The sequence below is a fragment of the Lepidochelys kempii genome, chromosome 9 (genome assembly GCF_965140285.1).
Source record: "Lepidochelys kempii isolate rLepKem1 chromosome 9, rLepKem1.hap1, whole genome shotgun sequence".
Taxonomy (NCBI): domain Eukaryota; kingdom Metazoa; phylum Chordata; order Testudines; family Cheloniidae; genus Lepidochelys; species Lepidochelys kempii.
This window is the reverse complement of record NC_136388.1, coordinates 8,147,906-8,168,081: the sequence shown is the minus strand read 5'-3', so window position 1 is coordinate 8,168,081 and position 20,176 is coordinate 8,147,906. Positions and strand designations below refer to the sequence as shown.

At 59.3% G+C, this 20,176-nt stretch overlaps 1 protein-coding gene across 1 annotated transcript in view; it reads right to left on the bottom strand.

Moving 5' to 3' along the window:
- Positions 1-572: 572 nt before the first annotated feature.
- Positions 573-20,176, bottom strand: part of EEF1AKMT4 (EEF1A lysine methyltransferase 4) — a 30,838-nt gene continuing 11,234 nt past the window's right edge. Inside the window, exons 2-3 of the mRNA XM_073359201.2 lie at positions 13,582-13,865; positions 573-1,206 (exon numbers count right to left, since the gene is read on the bottom strand). Coding sequence (XP_073215302.2) covers positions 919-1,206; positions 13,582-13,865 — 572 coding nt within the window. The 3' untranslated portion in view covers positions 573-918. The remainder of the gene's footprint in view (positions 1,207-13,581; positions 13,866-20,176) is intronic.

Below are 20,176 nucleotides of genomic sequence, written 5' to 3'. Positions count from 1 at the left end.
TGCACTGCTGCGAAATCTACTTGAGAGCGTGCGAGGCCGGCTCCTCTCCCCGCATCCCCCCCAAAGATGGATGGAGGGAATTAATATGATTCAGGGATTCTCTGGCAGCTTCATTACCAGCCACAAAGACCAGCGACCTGGGGGTGGGGAGGGGGAAGAGAGCCAAAGCTCCGCGCTTGTCCAGGAGCTGAGTCAACCTGAGCCTCCCCACACAAGTGCCCTTTGCCAGCTCTTCCCCGGTTCCGCCTGGCCTGCCCCTGGCTCCCTGCAGAACTGCAGCAGGTTTCGGGCGTTGCTCACATCCAGCCCCACGGAGCGTACACACCGCAATGGACTGGCAGGGCTGCAGCAAGCTTCCCCAGCCCCCATGCCACCCCTCTCCCACTATGCTCTGCAGCCAGATGTGGGTCGCTCCCTGTGTCACCCCCAAGGCTGCTGCTGGAGGAACAGGCTGCGGCCACCCTGCTACGGAGGGGTGGGGGGAGCAGAGTTGTAGACACAACAGCCCCCCAGGGCAGCCTGACCCCAGTGGCTGCTGGGAACTGTAGTCTACACAGGCCAGACCTTCAGGGGTGGGGGAGTCTGGGGTCCTGGGACAAGGGGGCCTTTGGGAACATAGCCATGTTCTAAAGCCTTGAGATCGACAGCACCAGGATGAGGAGCTGGTCTGGGCGACTAGAGAGAAACCAACTTTATTGAGCTGGCTGCAAACCAACATTCCCTTTGGTCTCACAGCACCCAGGTGGCTGGAAGGATGGGCTGGGCTCCAGCCATAGGCAAGGCACTGGATTAGAGGAGTCCGCTGTCACCCAGCCCCATGAATCTGGCACTGGCAGCTGCAGCTGGCGCTGGTTGGTTTAGGCCCCCAAGTTGGCTGGAGAACTCCTTGCTGCTACAACTGTGGCAGGCCCTTCCCACTCACAGCTCAATAGCACTGAGATAATCCTCGCTGTCCGAGGCCTGGAGGAAGCTGGGTGGGCAGGCGGGGCCGGGCGGCTCGTGGAGTCTCCGCCCCAGCGCCAGGTCGGCAGGGGACAGCTCCTGGCCCTTGCACATGACGTAGAGGAAGTAGTGGAAGTCAGTGCCGTAGGTGGAGTGGCGCAGGGACCAGCCGTAGGCGGGCTGGGCATAGTGGCGCTTGCGGAAGTGCGGCTGGGCAAAGGTGATGGAGATGAAACGGCCTCCCGGCCGCAAGACTCTGCTGACCTGTGAGGAAAAGGTTAAAGCGGACAGGGTCAAGGACCCCCCTGCACTGTGCCAGGCTCCCCTCCTGGGCACGAACCTCTCCAAATCCAGGGAACACTCCCCCCCATCCCTGCCAGGGCATCCCTCCAACCTGTCGGCTGCTCCAGGAGTGTGCAGAAAACGGGTCACCTCCCATCTTGCTAGAGATCTCAGGCTATGCAGGGAGGGCGCAGCTGATCCCCAGTTTCAGGGCATCTGCTGCTCTCCACAGGGGTTTGGAGAGAATTTTCTCCACCCCTCCGGCAGCACAGTGCAGCTGGGCAGGAAAGGGTGAAGCAGCGGCCGGCCCCCACTGAAAGGAGGGGAAGGGATGTTACGGGATCTAGCAGCTTCCAGCCTGCGCAGTCCTTGGCCCTCTTCCGCTGCCTACTCCCTGCTGCTGGAGCTGGCATTTGTCGCCAACAGCCCTGGCTCCTCCTGTTGCCAAGAGACCATGCTTGGCCTCCTCCACCTGCTCTGCACCCCTCCAGGGGTCCGACCCCCACCCTGCTCACACGGGGAAGGCTCACTGCAGGGATGAGAATTTTACCCAACAGCACAAAGGCTGCAGCAGGTGCATTGGCCAGGCCTGGGGCTGCAGCTCCCAGAGCCCCCAGACGAGAAAGCCCACTAGGGTCCCCAGGTGCAACTGCTACGAGAGGGCGGGGGAGCGGAGCGGTTTTCCTTTGTCTTTTCTCCAGACTCTTGTGCATGCCCAGCACAGATGAGGGTAAACCTACCCCACCCCCACAGGTGGCAAGACCTCACGGTGCCACCCCTCCCCCCCACAAGGTAACAGCTCCAGGATCCATGCTCCCCACCCAAGTGGTTGTTTGTGCAGAGCTCCCCCGTCCCAGCCCCCCACTGTGCTTGCCACGCCAAAACGTCCCTGAGCAGCGCTCGAAAACACAGTGTCCAAGGTACGGGGTGTTTGAAGCAGAGAGGACTTGACCCTTTTAATCATCATTTTCTCCTCAGTGGAACTAAGCTCCTGCTAATAGGATGGAAAAGAACATCAATTTTCTTGCTTGGCTTTATCCAATGTCAAAGGCATTTACGGCCAGCGCCGGCGTGCTCAGCATGCTAACGGCGCTGCTTGGTATGAGCAGCCAGCGTTGGCGGCCTCCCTGCACTCTGCTGCACAGCTACTCCCAGCGCAGCCTGATGGGGAGGGCACGGCGCAGAGCCGGGAACTCCCCCGCACTCGGCTGCCTGGGTCCCTGACAGGTGGGGACCGACCGCCCTTCATCTCTCATGACTCACCCTTAGCCAAAGGGCTACAGCGCCAGGGAGCTGCTGCTGCAGTCCTGGCCGAATGCTGGCGGTGGGGAGGGGGCTCTGCAGCAGGCGGGCAGGGGAGGGGAGGGACCACCCACGCAGGACGGATCTCTGTGGCAGGGTAAAAGATTCTCCTTTAATCCTCCGGCAATACAGGGGCCGGTATTTCCCACGGACACCATCCATTTGTCCATCGTTTGATGCAGAGAGAAATCCACAGCTGGCAACGCAGGGGCTATTAGTCCTGAAAATGTAGCCGCTGGACATCCTCTGATCAGAGAGGGAGGAGGCCGAAGTTGGGCCTTGGGAGATAGCGCTAACCAGGGCCCATCCAGGACGGCCACAGAATCGTAGGACAGGAGAAGGGCCAGCCCTGGGCTTCCCAGGTTGGTGCTGACACAGATTGTGCAACCACATACAATAGCTTTGGGGACCATGCGATATTAAGCTGATGTGCCACTGTGGGCCAGGAACTGTATGCAACTCCAGAGGCAGGGTTCCCACAGCTCCTCCAGGAACGAAAAGCAGATGGGGATGATTAAGGTGAATCACTCAGGTTATAAACACTTGCAGCGAGGTCCGTTCCCCACCCTCCCCCTCCCCCGGATGGAGGCTGACATGTCCTGGTTCAAACTGGGTCTCCACAGAGCAACGGACAAGGAAAGAGCTTAGAAGATAAATAGGCTGCATTTAAACTGACTCAGGGGCTTCGTTTTGATTCAGCAAACGGACAGGGACCGTCTGTCCTTAGGGAGCCCCAACCTCTGAGGAAGGGTTGGGGAGATTTTGACTTACCAGGGCTCCATAAGACTGAGGGGTGACCTCACCCAAGCGTCAGCCCATGGCAAAGCCCTTTCATTGGTTTTAGGAGGTTTTCTCTGTACTGCTTTTACTGTAAGAATAAAGGTGCTTGCTCATAAGAGCTCGGGGTAACTTGTAACTGCTGGCAGTACGCTGCTCATAGCCCTGGGAGAGGAAGCAAGCCCAGTGTGATGCAGCAGGGAGGGGGGAGTGTTGACCTGGAAATGTGGCAGGGGAGTTTCACTGGGGATGGGAGACCTGAGAGCCTGTCACCTGAGCCAGGAGGGGGAGGGGGAGGTAACACCTCTGCCCAGGAATGTGGACAGAGGCTGCAGGAGGGAGCCTGCTGGAGGGCGGGCGGGGTTAGTTTCAGTTCTGTGCTGGGTGGTGGAACGCAGGGAACCCCAGGGCTGGGGTCTAAGCTCCCTGCTCCCGCAGAAGGACTTGACTGAGGGGTCCTTGTTGTACCCACAAGCTCTGTTTTAGACTTCCTATTGTCTAATAAACCTTTGTTTTACTGGCTGGCTGAGAGTCACAGTGAATCCCAGGAAGAGGGGTGCAGGCCCCGGACTCCCCCACACACTGTGACACCCAGGGATTGGCCTTTAGGCAGAGCAGCTTGCTGGGGACAGTGTACAGCACGGAGCTGTGCAGCCTTAAACCCCTGCCCCGCTCCCCCCCGAAGGGAGTGGAACACAGGTCCCTGCCTGTCACTGTCAGGAAACAAAGGTCCAGAGACAGCTGACGACTGGAGACCTGAGACGTGGCTGGGAATTCCTGGAGAAGACCAAGGAGGGTGGGGGCAGAGGGGAATACTGGTGCAGTTACCCTGAAACCCATGACAGGTGTTCCTGGCCAGCACAGTCATTGGCTCCAGCAACACAAGTGAGCACCCTGGTCCCGCTCGCTCAGCCACAGTGGCCTTCCCTAGCACTCTGGCCCAGGCACCTGCCCCCAGGAAAGCCTGGAGCCCCCAGCTCTACACTTGGCCAGTGCTCTGAACCTCAAAGGCTTAAACAGACATCAGCCCCCCCTCCCCGAGGGTCCCCTCCGCTGCATGAGAGAGGAGGCCAGGCTGCATGACTTGGGGTTGATGGGGCATGCAAGCCCCGCTCTTTGCTATCCACATGGGGCAGAGGGAGGTTTTGCAGGGAGGTTATTTCTGCATCCTCCCCTTCAGTGTAAGCAGCTGCTCCTGGCTGATGTCCAGAGACCCAGACCCAGACCCAGCAGGGACCCAGCCCCTCACTCCTGAAGAAGGTTCTCTCTATGAATGGGATACCCCTCTCTGGGGCTAGCAGCCTCAGAACGAGGGCAAGTGGCGAGAGCCCCGATCATCTCTCAGAGGAGAGAGAGTCCATAAACCAACACCCAGGACACAGACAGGATACTACAGGGAGATACTGCTCCCCTGGCCAGCCTGCACCCAGTAGCCTGTTCCTCCTTCCCTGGGTGGGATGGGCCAGGAAAAGCCCCAGTGCAGACAGTTGGACAGCGAGGAGCTGATGCTGGAGGCCTGCCCCACACATATAAGGCAGCAGATCACATGCCCAGAGTGATCAGGCAAGAGCCCTCCCCCCTGCCCCTCCTTCCAGCAGCTGGGGAGGGGGAGGGGCAATAGGATATTTAAATTACCTGCCCTAGATTGGCCCCAGAAGCAGAAAGGCACGAACGCCCACCCCAAGGGGCAGGGTCTGGGGCATTCGGTGCGGGAAAGGAGTCCGTGCACATAGTTAGGGCTCTGGAAGACCACATATACCTGAGCCGCAGCGATGAACTCCCACCCCCTCCACACCAATCCCCCTTAGATGGGGGGCAGAAAGCCCCTGCCCCACACTGGGAAGATTCCAGCTGTGGTAACAGGAGGCAAGGGGTGGTGCATGCATTGAAGTCAGGCCCTTTAGGACAGCTACGTGTGCTCAGAACTATGCTGGAGAAGGTTCAGGGGCCTGAGCTCAATTCTCTGCCCTGGAGACCAGAAGGCTCTGCCCTTTGACTCACACTCAGTGCCGCATGGGGCAGCTCCAGGGACTCAGCAGGACCCCAAGTAGCCTTCACTGCCTCCTCCAAGAGAGCTGGAGTCAGGATTCTCGTTCCGCAGGAGCCTGGGGTGGCTGCATAGACCACGTCCCTCCACAGGGAATGTCCCTACTCCAGGCACTGGGAGCCCTGAGCAGGAAGCCTGCCCTAGCAAGGCGTTCGCCATCCAGAATGTGGCCAGAATGAGGGGCCCAACTGGGGCAAAACCAGGACACGGCTCAGGAGCCACCTGGGCCTGAATGCACAGAGCTGGGGAGAATAACCAGACACCGGAAGAACTAATCACAGCCCTTTGTGCCTCCATTTCACCGCCCGAGGGAGCTGGGCCTGCCGGTCCCAAGGGTTCCTGTTTTGCAGAACGGCTGGAGCGCCAGGAGCCAGCCGCTTCTAACTTCACCCAGCCAGCACACAGTCACGCTCGGCCAGCAGCCACTGGACTGCCTGACAGCCAGTGTGACCATGCCCCCAGACCCAGCTCAGACTCAGCTCTAGGGCTAGGAGAATCTGCCCCTTAAACCACACCTGGGACCCCTGCTCCCAGACATGCCCCACCTAATTCTGCTCAGCGGAGGGTGGAAATGGAGCTGTGAAAGCCCCAATCTGCAGGGGGCAGAGTTTCTGAGGCAGATCTGGGTGCAGGTCTGGGTGCTGCTGGTCTGGGTGCAGGTCTGGGTGCTGCTGGGTGGAGCTGGTTCCACCTCCACCCCCCATTTCCTGCTCTGTGGCAATGCCAGGGGGTTAGCAGCCCCGAGAAGGAAGAATCGGTGTCAAAGGGACTTCTCCCAGCTGACAGGGGTATGCAGGGCACTGCAAGGTACATTACAGAGCTTAGCAGAGGAGACAGGAAGCAGGAGCAAGGACAGGAGCAGACCTGCAGGAGAACAGCCCCCACCTGGGTCAGGACTCTCACCCCATATCGCTGCCATGGGCCAGCCCCCCAACCCAGGGGGAATTAGCCTGAAACACACTGAGGATGCACTAGCCCCCCACCCCAAGGCAGTAGCCTGTCCTTAGCAGCTCCCCCCGCACAGCCGGCTGGGGCCAGCACCCCTGCCAGTCACTCAATCGCAGGAGGTGGTAAGTTGGCCCGGAGGGTTTACAGCCACCAGGGCTCAGTGCAGAGAGTCGGGGTCTCCACTAAGCCAGTCGCCAGCCGCAGCGCAAAGGGAAGCAGCACCTCCAAAGGGTGGGAAAAGCAGCCCCCTGCCCAGGCTGGTGAAGTGCCAAACAGGGAGGAGGCCCGCCTGGACCTTCGCAGAGGAAATCAGCACAAGGCCGAGCACACGGACCTGCGTGATCAGAGGGGCTGGGCTGGGATAGGGGATTGGGTGAAAGGATGTCACAGCTGGGAATCTACAGTGGGGAAATGGGGTATAACTGGGCGAGTGCTGGGATGAACTGGGGGGGAAGCAGCTGGAGAGGAGAAGAGCAAAGGAAGAGGAAATCTGCAGAACACCCACATCCGCCAAGGGCTGGAGGGATGTCAGCCCGCTGCTGGGACAGCCAAGCGCTCAGCATGGGGCAGGGCAACAGAGCTCTGGGGGCTCCCAGCGGGGGACCAGGCACCACTGACAGAGCAGTGACGACCAAGGAAAGGCGAGAGGATCTTAGAGGCAAAACTGCAGCCTGGCTCATGACACCAGAGGAACCACTCAGGGCTGCAGTGGGAGCTACCATGGATTCAAAACTAAAAACCCCACCTCTCCATCTCCTAGGCTGCTGTTAGAGCGACACCCGCCAGCCTGGACCACTTGCCCAGGCTTGAACCGGGGGCCTCTGGACCGGAGAGCATGAGCTGCTGCAGCATGAGCCAAAGCTCCCTCGCTGGGGCTGTAACAGGCTCAGCTCCTCTGTGGAGCAGGCAGAAAGGGACGCAACACACACTCACCAGTGGGCCCTCCTCGCTTCAGAAGGCCCTTCCCGCGCCTCTGAGTCCCACAGCGGGTCAGCGTCCAGCACTTTACACTGCAACCGCCAGACTCGATCAGCCCAGGGGCCTGGCCAGTCTGTTGTTCTGCCTCCAAGAGGGGCATGAAACATCTGGCCCAGATCCCCCAATGCATTTAGGCACCGAACTTGCACTGAAATCTGTGGGAGTTTGGTGCCTAAATACCTTTGGGGACCTGGGCCTCTGTGCTTTCCCTGTTAAAATCCAGCAGTACCATGAACACTGACAGAGTTTCGGTCTGGTGAAAAATTCATTATCGTGGGCTCCCAGCGCCAGGCCAAAATCTTCCCCGCTCAGGCTGCTAAGGCGGTCTCCTCAGTACCCAGAGCTGCCTGGGGGGCAGGAGGGAGGGGTGGGGGGTCCCTGCTGAGAGCAGGCTGGTTGGGGAAGGAAGGGTCTGAGCCCATCACACACGAGGTGGGATCCATCTCCTGCTGTAAAATCTCCAGTTAAGAGAGGACTAATGGCTGTTGCTAAGAGACAGCTTCCCAGAACTTTATCCACCAGTAGCTGCTGCGGAGGGGCTCTGGGGAGATGGGCACGGGAAGAAGCATCTGCTTCCAAGTGGCCCCCCGGCTCTCTCGCCATCCCCTACTAGCACAGCAGGATCTGATCACTCCCTAGCACAACTCACAGGGGCCGCTGGGCACTCCAGCTACATGAGCTGTCCTCCCCCCAGCACCACCTCTGCCCCCCCAATCCCAACCCAGAGCGCCCTCCCACCTCTTCCAGCCCTGGGTCCCAGTGCCCCTTAATCTCTACCCACAGCCCCCCAGCTACTCCAGCCCTAGGCTCCCCACACACCCAGCTCTGCCAATTCTTCTCTCTCGTTTGATGTCTGTCCCCTCCTCCCATTCACCCCCCCAGCGGGGAGCTGGTGCCCCAGGGATCCGAATGCAGGACCCAGGGTCCACAGATCTGCCACTAGCCAGGTGGCACTGCCATGGAAAGGTGTATGGGGTGAAGGGCACAAGGAGGCATGAAACTCCACATGCACTGGTGAGCACCGGGGTCTGTACATGTTCACGTGTGCGTGCTCTGCTGTGTTTTATACACAGCCTTCCAAGTCACACCCGTGCAGGTCTGGGGGCCCCCCCTGCCGCTGTGGCCATGCGTGTTCACGCAGCACCAGGGTGCCGTTTGGATGTGCACATGCACACCCCCCCCATGGTTGCTGGGAAGGGCTGGGGCGGCCGCCCGTAATCTCGTTACAGCGAGAGCCCAGCGCTGCTCCCTAAGAGGATTGGAGCTGCCAGTTGGACAGTCATGAGAGAGATGCTGCTCAGACACAAGTGGAGGTTGGCATAATACAGGTTTCCAGGTCATCAGTCCAGGCAGAGCAGCACCAGCCGGCCCAACCGCATGGGGTCTGCCTAGAGGGAGGGCAGAGCCCCCTGGCCAGTACTTCAGTGTCCACAAATCCAACAGGCTGGGGAGAGGAGCAGAGGGATTTGGCTCTTCCTCTCATAACAGGGGGGGAGGAGGAGGAAAGCAAACATGTAATGACAGTGCCAGGCCAGATCTGCCTGCTGCCCTCCAGCCCTAAGCCCTTTCCCTAGGGCAAGAGAGGCTGGGGGAGGGGACATAAACTGGGGAGGAGTTTGCAATGGGACACGGCTGTAAAAGGGCCAGTGGGATTGGGGGCAGAGCATGTCCAGGCCTCCCATGCAGGAGCAGAGAGGGGTCTGGCTCTCCCTACACAGCTGCAGGGAGAAGCCCCCGGTGCTGCTAAGCCCAGCTCTGCCCCCCACCCCAGAGATGTGTGCCCTGCTCTGGGACAGGACAAAGCCCCCGTCTCCAGCCACCCCACCTTGAACGTTGCTTCACCCAGTTCTAAGCCCGAGAGGCTGCAGGGACTGAGGTCGGAGTGAAGGTTACAAGAGCTTAACTTGATCGACTGACAGCTGCAGGCAGCACCACCAGCCCCAACCTCCACCCAGGCCTCTCTGGGAAGCCAGCATCGCCGCCAGCCGCGGTAAGAGCGGGAGCAGAGACGGGCACAGATCAGAGCACAGCTCAGCTGGCAGAGACCCATCGCCCGCGTGACTCCCATTGCCCCTAGCACCAGGGGGCAGGCCCAGCCCCAGCCCCACGGCAAGTGGCCCAGGGCTGGTGGGGAAAGAGTCTGCAGGCAAGTGAAGGGTAAACAACAGAGGGCAAGAGGTTATTCGGCGCCAAAGGAGAAGCTAAAGCATCCAGCTGGACAGGAAGCCCCCTGGTTTGAGATAATCAGACCAGACTGGACTGGAGCAAGAGAGCCTGCCCTGGGGAGAGGGACTAGGTGAGACCGCTGCTCCTGCCAACTGCCTGCCCACACACACTTCCCATGATTCCCAGTGGGGTGGGCAGAGTTTGCAGGATCCTCTTGTCACAATCACAGAACTGGCTTGGAGCAGGCGAGGGGGCCACATGGTGTCCCTGGAAAACCCCTTTGCTGAGCAACAGGGATGCCCTAGGTCTTCTCTCCACCCACCCTGCACCTAGCCAGCATGCGGGTGACTGTTGCTGCCTCTAGGCCAGGTGGGGCAGGGAGCATCATGCTCATAGAGCTCCATGGGGAGACAGGGGTCGCCCCATCTCTTCAACCCCCTTAGCTGCCCTCCTCCTGAAGGGGCCCCTCATAGAACCGCCCCCTCATAGAGCTCATGCCTAGGCCCCCCAGTTCTTGGCACGCTTCCCTTTTCTCCCGCTGCTCTCCACAGAACTAAACCCCCACCACCATCTCTCCTACCCCACACACTCTAGCCCTGCTGAGCTGACACTGGTGGGAGAGGGCAGCCACCAGGGAGCCTCAGAGCTGCTCGTACCAGCCGCTTTACAGCCCAGCACCAAAACAGCAGCATCTGGGCAGGGAAGAGAATTAGCACCCACAGCTGCAGGGCCCTATGCTCTGAGCCACAGAGGGCAGCTGGGTCACAGCCAAGCTCTCAGTGGACAGGACCATGGGCAAACACGCAGGATCTTTGTCCTTATCCCCAGCCTTCAGGAGTCAGGATCCGGGGGTCAGGATCCAGGGGCATTGGCAGAGCTGTGTTCACCTAGGGATCCCAGGTCTAGAGCAGCAAGGGGGCTGGGGGCAGTGGAAGGAAGCTCACAGGGCTCAAAGGGGTGATTGATTCTTTGTCTATTTGTGGCTGAGGAACATGGGAGTCAGCAGGGGCAGGGGAAGGCCTCCCCCCATGTCACGCACTGCGTGGTTAGCCACAGCCAGGCAGTGATTATACGGGGGAGAGCATGGGGCTGTTTCAAGCTTAGCAGAAGGCCAGGCTCTTTCCCAACCCCTCTGGCCCAGGGCGAGCCACCCAGGGGAGCCCAGGGCCTTGAGCAAGTTCCCCACGGAGGTAGCCTCACCGAGCAGGCCTAGACTCGGTGCAGAACGGGCAGAGGTGGGGAGATACTGGCTCAGGAGGAACCCAGCTGAGGTTAGAGAGAGAGAGAGAAACCAGTGAAAGCAAAAGGCCAAGCAGAGGAGGAGAGCGGGTGCAAGATAGGAGGGGAAGGGACTTCCCATTCCAGTGGGCAGCACTGCCTGGGCCAGCGATCCCCAGTGCCCTGCCCTGGTGAGTTTAATCAGGTTCCTGCTGTTGCAGCCACATCACCCCATCGTGCCAATTAATAGAGGGCTGGAGGCATCACCCGTCCCCATAGTAACGCCACGGCCCAGTCAATACTGACAAGGGTTTCCACGGGCAACCGGGAGAACAAGCCAGGCAGATCTCCCTCTGCAAGGGGGTCCCCAGCTAACAAGATCGAAGTGCAGGAATCAAAGGGGGGATGGGATGGGCTCTGGTTTCTAATACTTCCCGTTTCTGTGCCTAGTGCCCAGGTTCACTTGACTCGGGAGGCACCAGAAGAAAAAACCCAGTGAGCCTGCCTGGGGCAGGGATGCTCAGGGCCCAACCCTCTTGCTGTCCCCTCAGCCTAGAGGGTCGTGATCACCCCCCCCCCCCAGAGCAATGTGGCACAGTCAAAACAGGAGGAACCCCACTCAGTCCCACGCCCAGGCCCAGGGCAAGGGAGAGGCCTTCCAAGCATTTTAGCCAGTCTGGTTCCAGAGGTCTCCATCAAAGGTCCCAACCCTTCCCTAGAGGATGATTCCTGGCTGGATCCACGCCCCTGTTGGGGAACACTGGGGCTCCCAGCCCTTCACTGAATCGTCTACATTACAACAGCATGTGGGAAATGGTTTAAGAAAAAAAATGGAAGACTAAGACTTGGTCTACACTCAAAGCTTTAAGCATGGCCTAGTCACGTTGGTCAGGGGAGTGAAAAAGCCACAGCCCTGACCGCCGTAGCCATGCCAACCCAACCCCAGTGAAGATGCAGCCATGTCGATAGAAGAATTAGCTAATGTCATTCAGGAAAGTAGTAGAATGTACACACACACACAGGCAGAAAAACTCCTGCCAGCGTATACTTGGTCTACACTAGGGGCCTCGCTTTACCCACTCACCCCCTATGGAGACCTGGTAGGGCTGAAAGAGTTAATCGTGGTAGGCAAGCGGCATGGCTGGGTTGTTGGTTCCAATGAACGATCAGAGACAGGTGACGCTGCAGCATGGTAAAGTTTACATGCATGTCTTTTCCGTCCTAACCTCAGGATCTTATGATATGTTGTATTCCAGATTTTGGCGTGTTGTGAAAAAGCCATTCTGTCTCTCTGCAAAACATCTGTGCATTGCATGGCTGCCAAAGGGGAAACATCTTGCTGCACAATGAGACACCGGGGTGATTTAGCCAGAGCGCCAGTATTTGGGTAGCGAGGCCGTGGGGCTGACTTTCATAAGAAGTGCTGGCCGAGGGCCTATCGCTACACGGGCTACCCTCCCAGAAAGGTCAGAGGCACGCTAGCCCCGTGGATCGGTGAGACGTGCAGACGTCTCAACTCAGAGCAGGCAGCCGCGCTGCTGGGCGCTGCACAGACAGCGAGAGACCATTCCTGAGCCAGAGAACTTACAGCCTCACTGGACAACGGGTGGGAGGGGAAGTGATTTGCCCAGGGTCCGACAGCAGGGCAGAGGTGGGAACAGAATCCAGGTCTCCGGAGCCCCAGTGTGATGCCCCCTATGCCAGACCTTCCCTGGGAGGAGATTCCACAGCCAGCTCCATCTTCCTAGCAGGCAGTTCCCCTGACACAACCGGAGCTGCCCTCTGGCTCTTGCTGCCCCGACAGGGCAGAGTGAAGCCAAGCACTCATCACCTGCTCCAACAGAGGCAGGGACCTGCTGCTCCCATGGCCACTGCCAGCTTCCCAGGCAGCACTGGCCCGAACACAACATCAAAGGATGAGCCACTGAAACTATTTGCAGGCAACAGGCTCTGCAGCCTCTTCACCATGGCAACCCTGATGAGTCATTGTACTGGGGAGGAACAGGGAAGAGGAATTTCACACCCTTAGCAGTCCTGAAAGAGCAGGCAGCCTTAACTCTTTCCAAGGAGCCAGTCCCAGTCCTAACCTGCAGCCCCCTCTGCCGTCCCAGCCCTGGGCTCCCCCCTCCCCAGCTCTGCCAGTGCCCCTCTGTGCCAATCTGCAGCCCCCTCTGCCATCCCTGCCCTGGGCTCCCAGCTCTGCTGAAGCCTCTCAATCTTGACCCACAGTTCCCCCACACCGACCCGCTTTTGCCTTCCTGATGTTGTCTTCAGAGCAGAGATGCCCATCCAGCAGTCTTGTGGACTAACATCCCTGCCCTGACAAAATCAGCCAGCTCTGAACGACCAGGCAAGGAACACAAGAGCATCTCCCTTCCACAACCTCAGGATACAGCCCCAGGGCAGAGCAAGACCATCAGTGGCCAGAGGTCTCTGGACCAAACCAAGGACACTGCATTCACTCCAGTGTCTCACTGCTCAGCAGTTTCCAGGAGGGGGTGAATGGCTGGGATGTGCCCCAGTAGCTGGCGGAGATGCTGGTGGAGAAGAGCTCCGTATGGAGAGCGTGGGTGGGGAGGAGTAACTAGCACCCCCTTTGGGGGAGAGGCAGCTCCCCTCAGACCCATAGATCAGAGCCAAGACCTGACCCCAGTGCTGCCTGGCTCCCACCTGGACAGGGGCCCAGGGATGGGCCAGGCCGACTCTACCCCTGGCTTTGGAGCAGTCAGGCAGCTGGGGCTGTTCTCCTGGGGGTGGCAGGGATGCTCAGTCCCAGCTCCATCACACATCCACATGGCATGTCCACTATGCCTGGCGGATACGAGTCTACATCCTGGCTGGGACCAAGTCTGGTCCCACCCTGCACCGACTATCACAAGGGGATCAGAGCCACTAATGACCTTTGAGTCCTGCCCACTCACCTCCTTTAGCACCTGGTCCAGCAGCGCCGTGGTCTCGGGTGACACATTCCAGGGGTCCATCTCCGCCACCATCATGGAATCCAGCGTGCCCTTCTCCAGAACCACGTCAAAGGTGCCGTCTGCGAAGGCCAAGTCCCGAGCATCCATCACCACCCACTGCAGGCCCTGGCACTGGGCGTAGCGGGCTTGCATGCCCGCGATGCACACCAGAGAGTAGTCAACGCTGGTGACATCCGTGTAGCCGAGCTGGAACAGGTCAGAGCTCAGGGCGCTGTTTCCACAGCCTGCAAAAACGAGGATGGCCAGGTGAGAGCCATCCGAGGCAGATGGGTCCATGAACTACAGGGGCGGCTCCGTGACGCCCAGCAGAGCCGTAAGTGTTTTGCAGCTGGGGAGTAGGAGCCAGCTGCCCCAGCCAGCTCAGTAGGCTGTTAAGTCTGGAACCTACAGAAGACTATTCAAATGTCAGTGTTAACTGTTTCAGTGCCAGTCATTTTAGCAGCAAGATCCAGCTAATGCACTTTTCCACTGTCTGTGGATGCTGGGGCAGATCCGGAGGCAAAGGGGCTGCCATTTGCTGGGGTGCTGACCTAGGAGCTCAAGCCTTGGTCACACACAGTATCAAGTCCAGTGGGGGATGGGAGGTTGAGACTTTCCCACTGCCCCCTCCCAGCGGCTCCCCAACCCCCAGATTGGTGAGATAACACACATTCCCTGCCCCCCCACCCCGTAAGCTGGGGAGCATGAAGGAGACTGGCCTGTCTGTCATCACAGCTAATCCAGCAAACCCCAGCGATTTCCCTTCACTGCAGCCGGCACACAAAGCCCTCTCTGCAGCAAGCTCTGGACCAGCCTCCTCTCCCCACAGTGCACTGCGGAAGAGACAGAGCACTCAGACTGACGGGGCCCCAGCCCGGGGTCTGGGCCCAAACACTCAACAACCTGCTTCCAACCTGACTGGGGAAGCTGGATATCAAAAGTAGTAACCTCAATTTTTGTGGGGCTCACCAAAAAGGCCTGGTCTCCTCCAGTTCTGCTTTGCGATTCCAAGAGCAGTCAGTTCTGGGAGGGGGAGCGGTGGGGTGCAGCAGGGTCAAATTAACTTAGAGACAAAACTCCACGTAATGAGCAGTTTGCAAATTCCATTTTAATGTCATGGGCGGGCAGACGTGCCCAGGCAGAGCAGCCAGAAGGACCCAAGACTCTGCTCCATCCTACAGGGCAACTGGGGACACAGATCCCAGCCCTGCTGAACTCGGTTCTCCACGGGCAGCCTGGCCAGTTTCACCATGGACAGTGACGGGTTTACAATGGCTCCAGTGGCTCCATGGAGCCAGGCCCATGCTCAGAAGGGGCCCCGGCCTGCTCCACTTGCACTGCACCCCAAGACCCCGCCGGCCTCCCCCGCCAACCACTTGCTCCCCTCGGCCTGCCCGCCGGCTGGCTGAGGGCTCATCTCTGCCCCCTGGCCAGAACCCAGTGCGCCTCTGGCTCCAGGCAGTCTCTGTTTCCCACCACCTGTGGGGCCCCACCTGTCTCCCCAGAGCTGAGCCACCTGGGACTGGTGCAGAAGCCTTGCTAGTCTCGGCCAGGTGTGGGGGGAAAAGAGCTTGAGGGGCTTGGCTGGGGTCCCTCAAGACACACTTGCCTGGAGGGGCCCAGCCGAGGTAGGTCCTGGCCTGCCTGATTGCGCCACTCCCGTGGGGACAAGGGGACAGAGCGACTCCCAGCCCTGGCTACGCTGCCAACTCAACCCGGCAGACACAGTCGCCTCCCAGCAAGGCTGGTGAGTGCAGCCAGGAGGCAGGGCTTGCAGGAGTGGGTCTGTGGGGAGTAGCGGGAAGTGCTGGGCTGGGAAGGGGCAGGGAGGATCTGTGTGTGTTTGGGCTCTAGGGAGTGGGGGGTGCAGGCCAGTTGTGGTGGGGTTGTGATCGGGGGCCTCTGGGCAGGGGTGGTGTTGTGCAGGGCGCTGTGCATTTGTGGGTGGGTCTGGGGGGGGGGCTGTGTGGTGTGATGTGGGCCTGCCCCCAAGGGGAAGGGGCATGATGGCAGCACAGGGCTGGGCAGGCCACTGTGCATCTCGCAACTGCCGGTTTGTAAATAGTGCCCTCGCATTGGGTGGAGCAGGGCCACCCCTGCCATGCCATGTCCCATTGACTCTGGCTGGCCCCTCCTTCCGAGACTGACCTCCCTGGGCCATGCTCCATTGCCTCCCACAAAAATGGGGGGGCCCACAAAAGGTTAATCCGGCCCTGACCACGGACTAGAGGGGTTTGGCCAGGAACCCAGCACCAGGGAAGAGGGAGCAAGATTCTGCCCTGCCCCACTCCGGGTCGGGCACGTGAGAGACTCCAGTCTGGGATTTACCGGGGCCAGCCCATGTCAGAGTGGTCTGGGGCAGCGCACTCAGGGCAGCACAAACATCAGAACTGGATCCTCTGGTGACATGGAAGGGACTCGGCTGTCCCTGCCATGCCCTGGGTTTCCGACACCAGCACAGGTTCAGAGAGTGTACTACTCCCAGGGAGGTGGGGCAGGGGCAGGGGCATGGGCATGAAGGGCAACTCGCCCCACAGCACAGTACTGCCCCCTCCCAATACCAGGCTGGGATGCAGACACCGGGCAGCTCCCCCAGCAACATAGACCCCCACCCCCCATGCCAGGCAGGGGTGCAGAGATGGGCAGATCCCTCAGATGCACAGCATTACCCAATGCCAGGCTGGGGTGCAGAGACAGTGCATCCCCCGCAGCGACGCAGCCACTCCCCCCCCGCCATGCCAGGCTGGGGTGCAGACACCGGGCAGCTCCCCCCAATGCCAGGTGGGGCTGCAGAGATAGGGCATCCCCCCAGCAGCCAAGGTCTTTACTTGGTTTCTCTGACAGCCGAGTCACAGTGCTGGGTGCAGCCAGTCTGTGGGTCCCTACACCCCTCCCAGGCTCCCCATTCCTGCCCCCTTCCCGCCCCTTGAGCTGCATGGGAAGCCGACCCACCAGGTAGGGATGTAGCTGGGATGCAGAGGGCCACTGGCCAGTGGGCAGATTACTGCAGCCTGGCACCATCTGGCAGGCTTTAACCGATTTGGAGAGAGTGGGGGGTGGAAGGAGCATCTGCGACTCTCTAGTGCATGTGAGGCAGAGCAGGGAAGGGAACGGGCTGTCCACGCTCTCAAGGGAGCTCCCCGGCCAGCCCCACAGGGGTACATGGGAGACCAAGGCAGGGGGGAGCCTGGCACTGCCCTGCAGCAAAGGTATCTGGGACAGCCAAGCCTTGGCCAAGTGCCCTCAGACCAGGGGCTGGGGAAGCTCCCAAGCCAAGCCTCATGCAGGGGTTGCAGCTAGGCCATGGAAGGTGTATCCCTGGGGGTCTCCCCAATGCAGAACTCCCCTCCCCAAGGCTCTCTGCCTGCTCCAGACTGGGTGAGACACTCCCTTCCCTGCTCCAGATGGGGCCTGGCCTAGCACACTCAGCCCTACCATCAGGCTTGGCTCCAGCCTGCACCCCACACCTCAGGGCTCCCCTCCTACCTTTCCTGAGCAGCCCTCAGCCTCAGGGGGATTTGGCTGCTATTAATCACAGATCGTATAGATTGATCCTGTTAGGGGATCAGGCGATTAGACCCTGTTAATCTGAACCTGCTCGGAAACTCGGGGAAAACTCCAGATTAAGGAGGCACCAGGTTAAAAGCTGCAGCAGCAGCCAGATCAGAGATGGATAAAGCACCAGGTGGAATTAAATGAAGCTTTGACTCCTCTCCTCCTGGTTAAATCCCCTGGACAGACAGGACTTCCCCGTGGCCTGCTGGGGGATCTGGTTAATTCACAGGAGAAGCACTGTGCTCAGGACAGCAAAGGGATCAGGCTAGAGAGGCAGGATGTGGTGGGCATTGTCCACCCCCACCCCGCAATCACGCCCAAAGGCTTTACAAACCAAGACAAAACCATGCGCCACGTAACTCACGGGGAGCGTGTTTATAAGAACAGGAGTTGCCACACTGGGTCAGACCATGGTCCATCTTGCCCTGCTTCCTATCTCCGTCCATGGCCAGTATCAGAGCTGCAGGGGACTGTACAGAACAGGGCAATTATGGAGGGATCCATGTCTTCCCCTCCTGGCAGTCAGAGGTTATGGGATGCCCCGAGCATTGGGGGGTGCCCCTGAACCTTGGCTTGTAGTCATTCGTGGCCCTATCCTCCATGAACTTATCTAGGTTTTTTTTAACCTAGTTCTACTGTTGGTCTTCACAACATTCCCTGGCAAGGAGTTCCACAGGTGAATAGTGCATTGATTCTCCAGAGGCACGGATTGGCCAAAATGACCAGGTTCCCCACCCTAGGCAAGGCTGTGCTCCCCTGCACTCTGACAGTGAGGCCAGAAGGCAATCACCTCCTGCAGAGAGACTGGCAGTAGAGTACACCCAGCAGTCCCTGCACCCAGCCCACCCACTCATCTCTTCTAGACAGAGACACCCGGTCTTGGGGCGAAGGCTTCAAGTGATGGAGAATCCCCCCCACATTCCTCATTGGCTACGCCCCCCAACTTAGCTAATGTTAGCACTTACCACTAGGAAGTGCCGACCAAAGCCAGGCTGCTGCTAACATTGTGATAGACAGCAGCTAAGTGTGTCTCAGTGTTTCCTTGTGCTCCCATCTGTCCATGTCCATCTGTCATTTCTTGTCTTATACTTAGATTGGAAGCTCTTTGGGGGCAGGGACCATCGTTTGTACAGCTCCTAGGGCCACAGAGTCTTGGTACATGACCAGGGCTCCGAGGCGCTGGGGTCAGAAAAATAAGAACGCGTTGGCAATTCATGCCCAGATGCCAGGACTGGGCTTTAAAAGCAGAACCTAGAATTCAACCATCCCGCCCTGTGCATTGTCATGCCATGCAGGTCGGCCCCTCTGCCACACAACTGGGTGTTTCAGCTTTCTCCTCCAGGCTCTGGTCTTTGTACTCTGGATTGGCAGACGTTGCGTTGGTGAAGACCCCCTGGCTTCTCAGCCCTTTGGCCCGGCCCTTTGTCCTGGCATCCTCGCGGGGGAACAGCTCTTCATTGTTAACTGGGTCAAGCCAAGGTTTCCACCCAGATCAGTTATCAGCCAGCAAATCCCTCCAGAGCCCTCGCCTATTGTCTGTGAGGGGCCTTGCTGGTGGAGACGTGTTCTGATCAGAGCCCTTGTGCCCATCTCAACAGCTGGCCCAAGCGTAGAGGCGCCCTGCCTGCGCGCCACCAGGTGCGGGGCATCAGTCGTCCCTCCTCCACCCGGCCCACGGCAGTCATGGGAGAGTTCGACATTCACAGCAGGAGTCAGCTGTTTCCAGCATCAGGTTCAGTCGTGCGCCAGACATCCGAGTCACAAGCCTGCAACGGCTGCCCCCACTTAGGTCTCACCTCCTGCACTGCCCAGCCAAGCAGCAAAGACCCCCCTTGCTAGGCATCCCCAGCACCTGGGCCACGATGCTCTGTGGTTTGCTGCTCAGCTACTGTGGCAGCAGGTCACCCCCACTGCTGGGTCATTTCTGAAGTGTCCAACCATCCTGCATTAACAGCAACACCGATCTTCTGTCCCACTTTTCCTCCATTTAGCCACCTGCAGCCTGTGGGGGATGAGGGAGGCTAGCTCAGTGGTCAGAGTGCCAGCCCGGAACCTGGGAGACCTGGATTCTAGACCCTGCTGTTCCAGACATCTCATGGGCCCTTGGCCAAGTCTCAGTCTTTGTGCCTCAATTCCCAGACTGCAATGAGGGGATAAAAGCCCTGCCCGGCCTCACAGGGGTGACAGCAGCGTAAATACACAAGTGTGTGGCCCGGTTACTACGCTACCTCCGAAGATGCTAACAAAACATACAGCGAACCAATGCACTGGCTCCTCCATGCTATGGGGACAGCAGCCACGGCACCATGTTTGAGCAAGTCCCGGATACCTAGGTGCTGCCTTTTCCATTTGGAAGTAGTCGCAGCCCATGCCGCCGAGGGCTCTCACCCATCTGCCCCCCCCCCCCGCCACACTGTGGAACAGCCAGACTTCACGTTCCAACTTAAGGGCTGCCAGCACTCGGAAACTCATGAATGAAGAGGCCCCTTTAATTGGAAGAAGCAGCTGCAGCTCTACCAACCCCCAGCCAAAGCCAAGGGCTGCTGGAAGCTGGCTCCCGCCACCACAGAGCGCTTCCGGCGCTGTGCTGATGCCAGGGCTCTGCCCGAGCCAGCACAGAGAAACGGATGTCCTGATGGCGCATCCTCGCCGTAGGAAGTGCAGGTCACCAACGTTCTCCTCCCTTTAGGGATGGGGCATTCTTGCCTCTCAGATCTCCAAAGGCCAACGGCGCTTTCGTAGCTTCCCCTGAAACATAGCGTTCAGTCTAGATGTGAGATACGGGCCAGGCTAGTTCCCTCTGGATCTGTCTACACTGCAATAAAACAGCTGCAGCCGGCCCGTGTCAGCTGACTCAGGCTGGGGCTATAAAACTGCAGTGTAGACACTGGGGCTTGGGCTGTAGCCCAGCCTCTGGGACCCTGCGAGGATCCCGGTCTACACTGCAATTTTATAACCCTGTGAGCTCAAGTCAGCTGGCACAGGCTGGGCATGGCTGTTT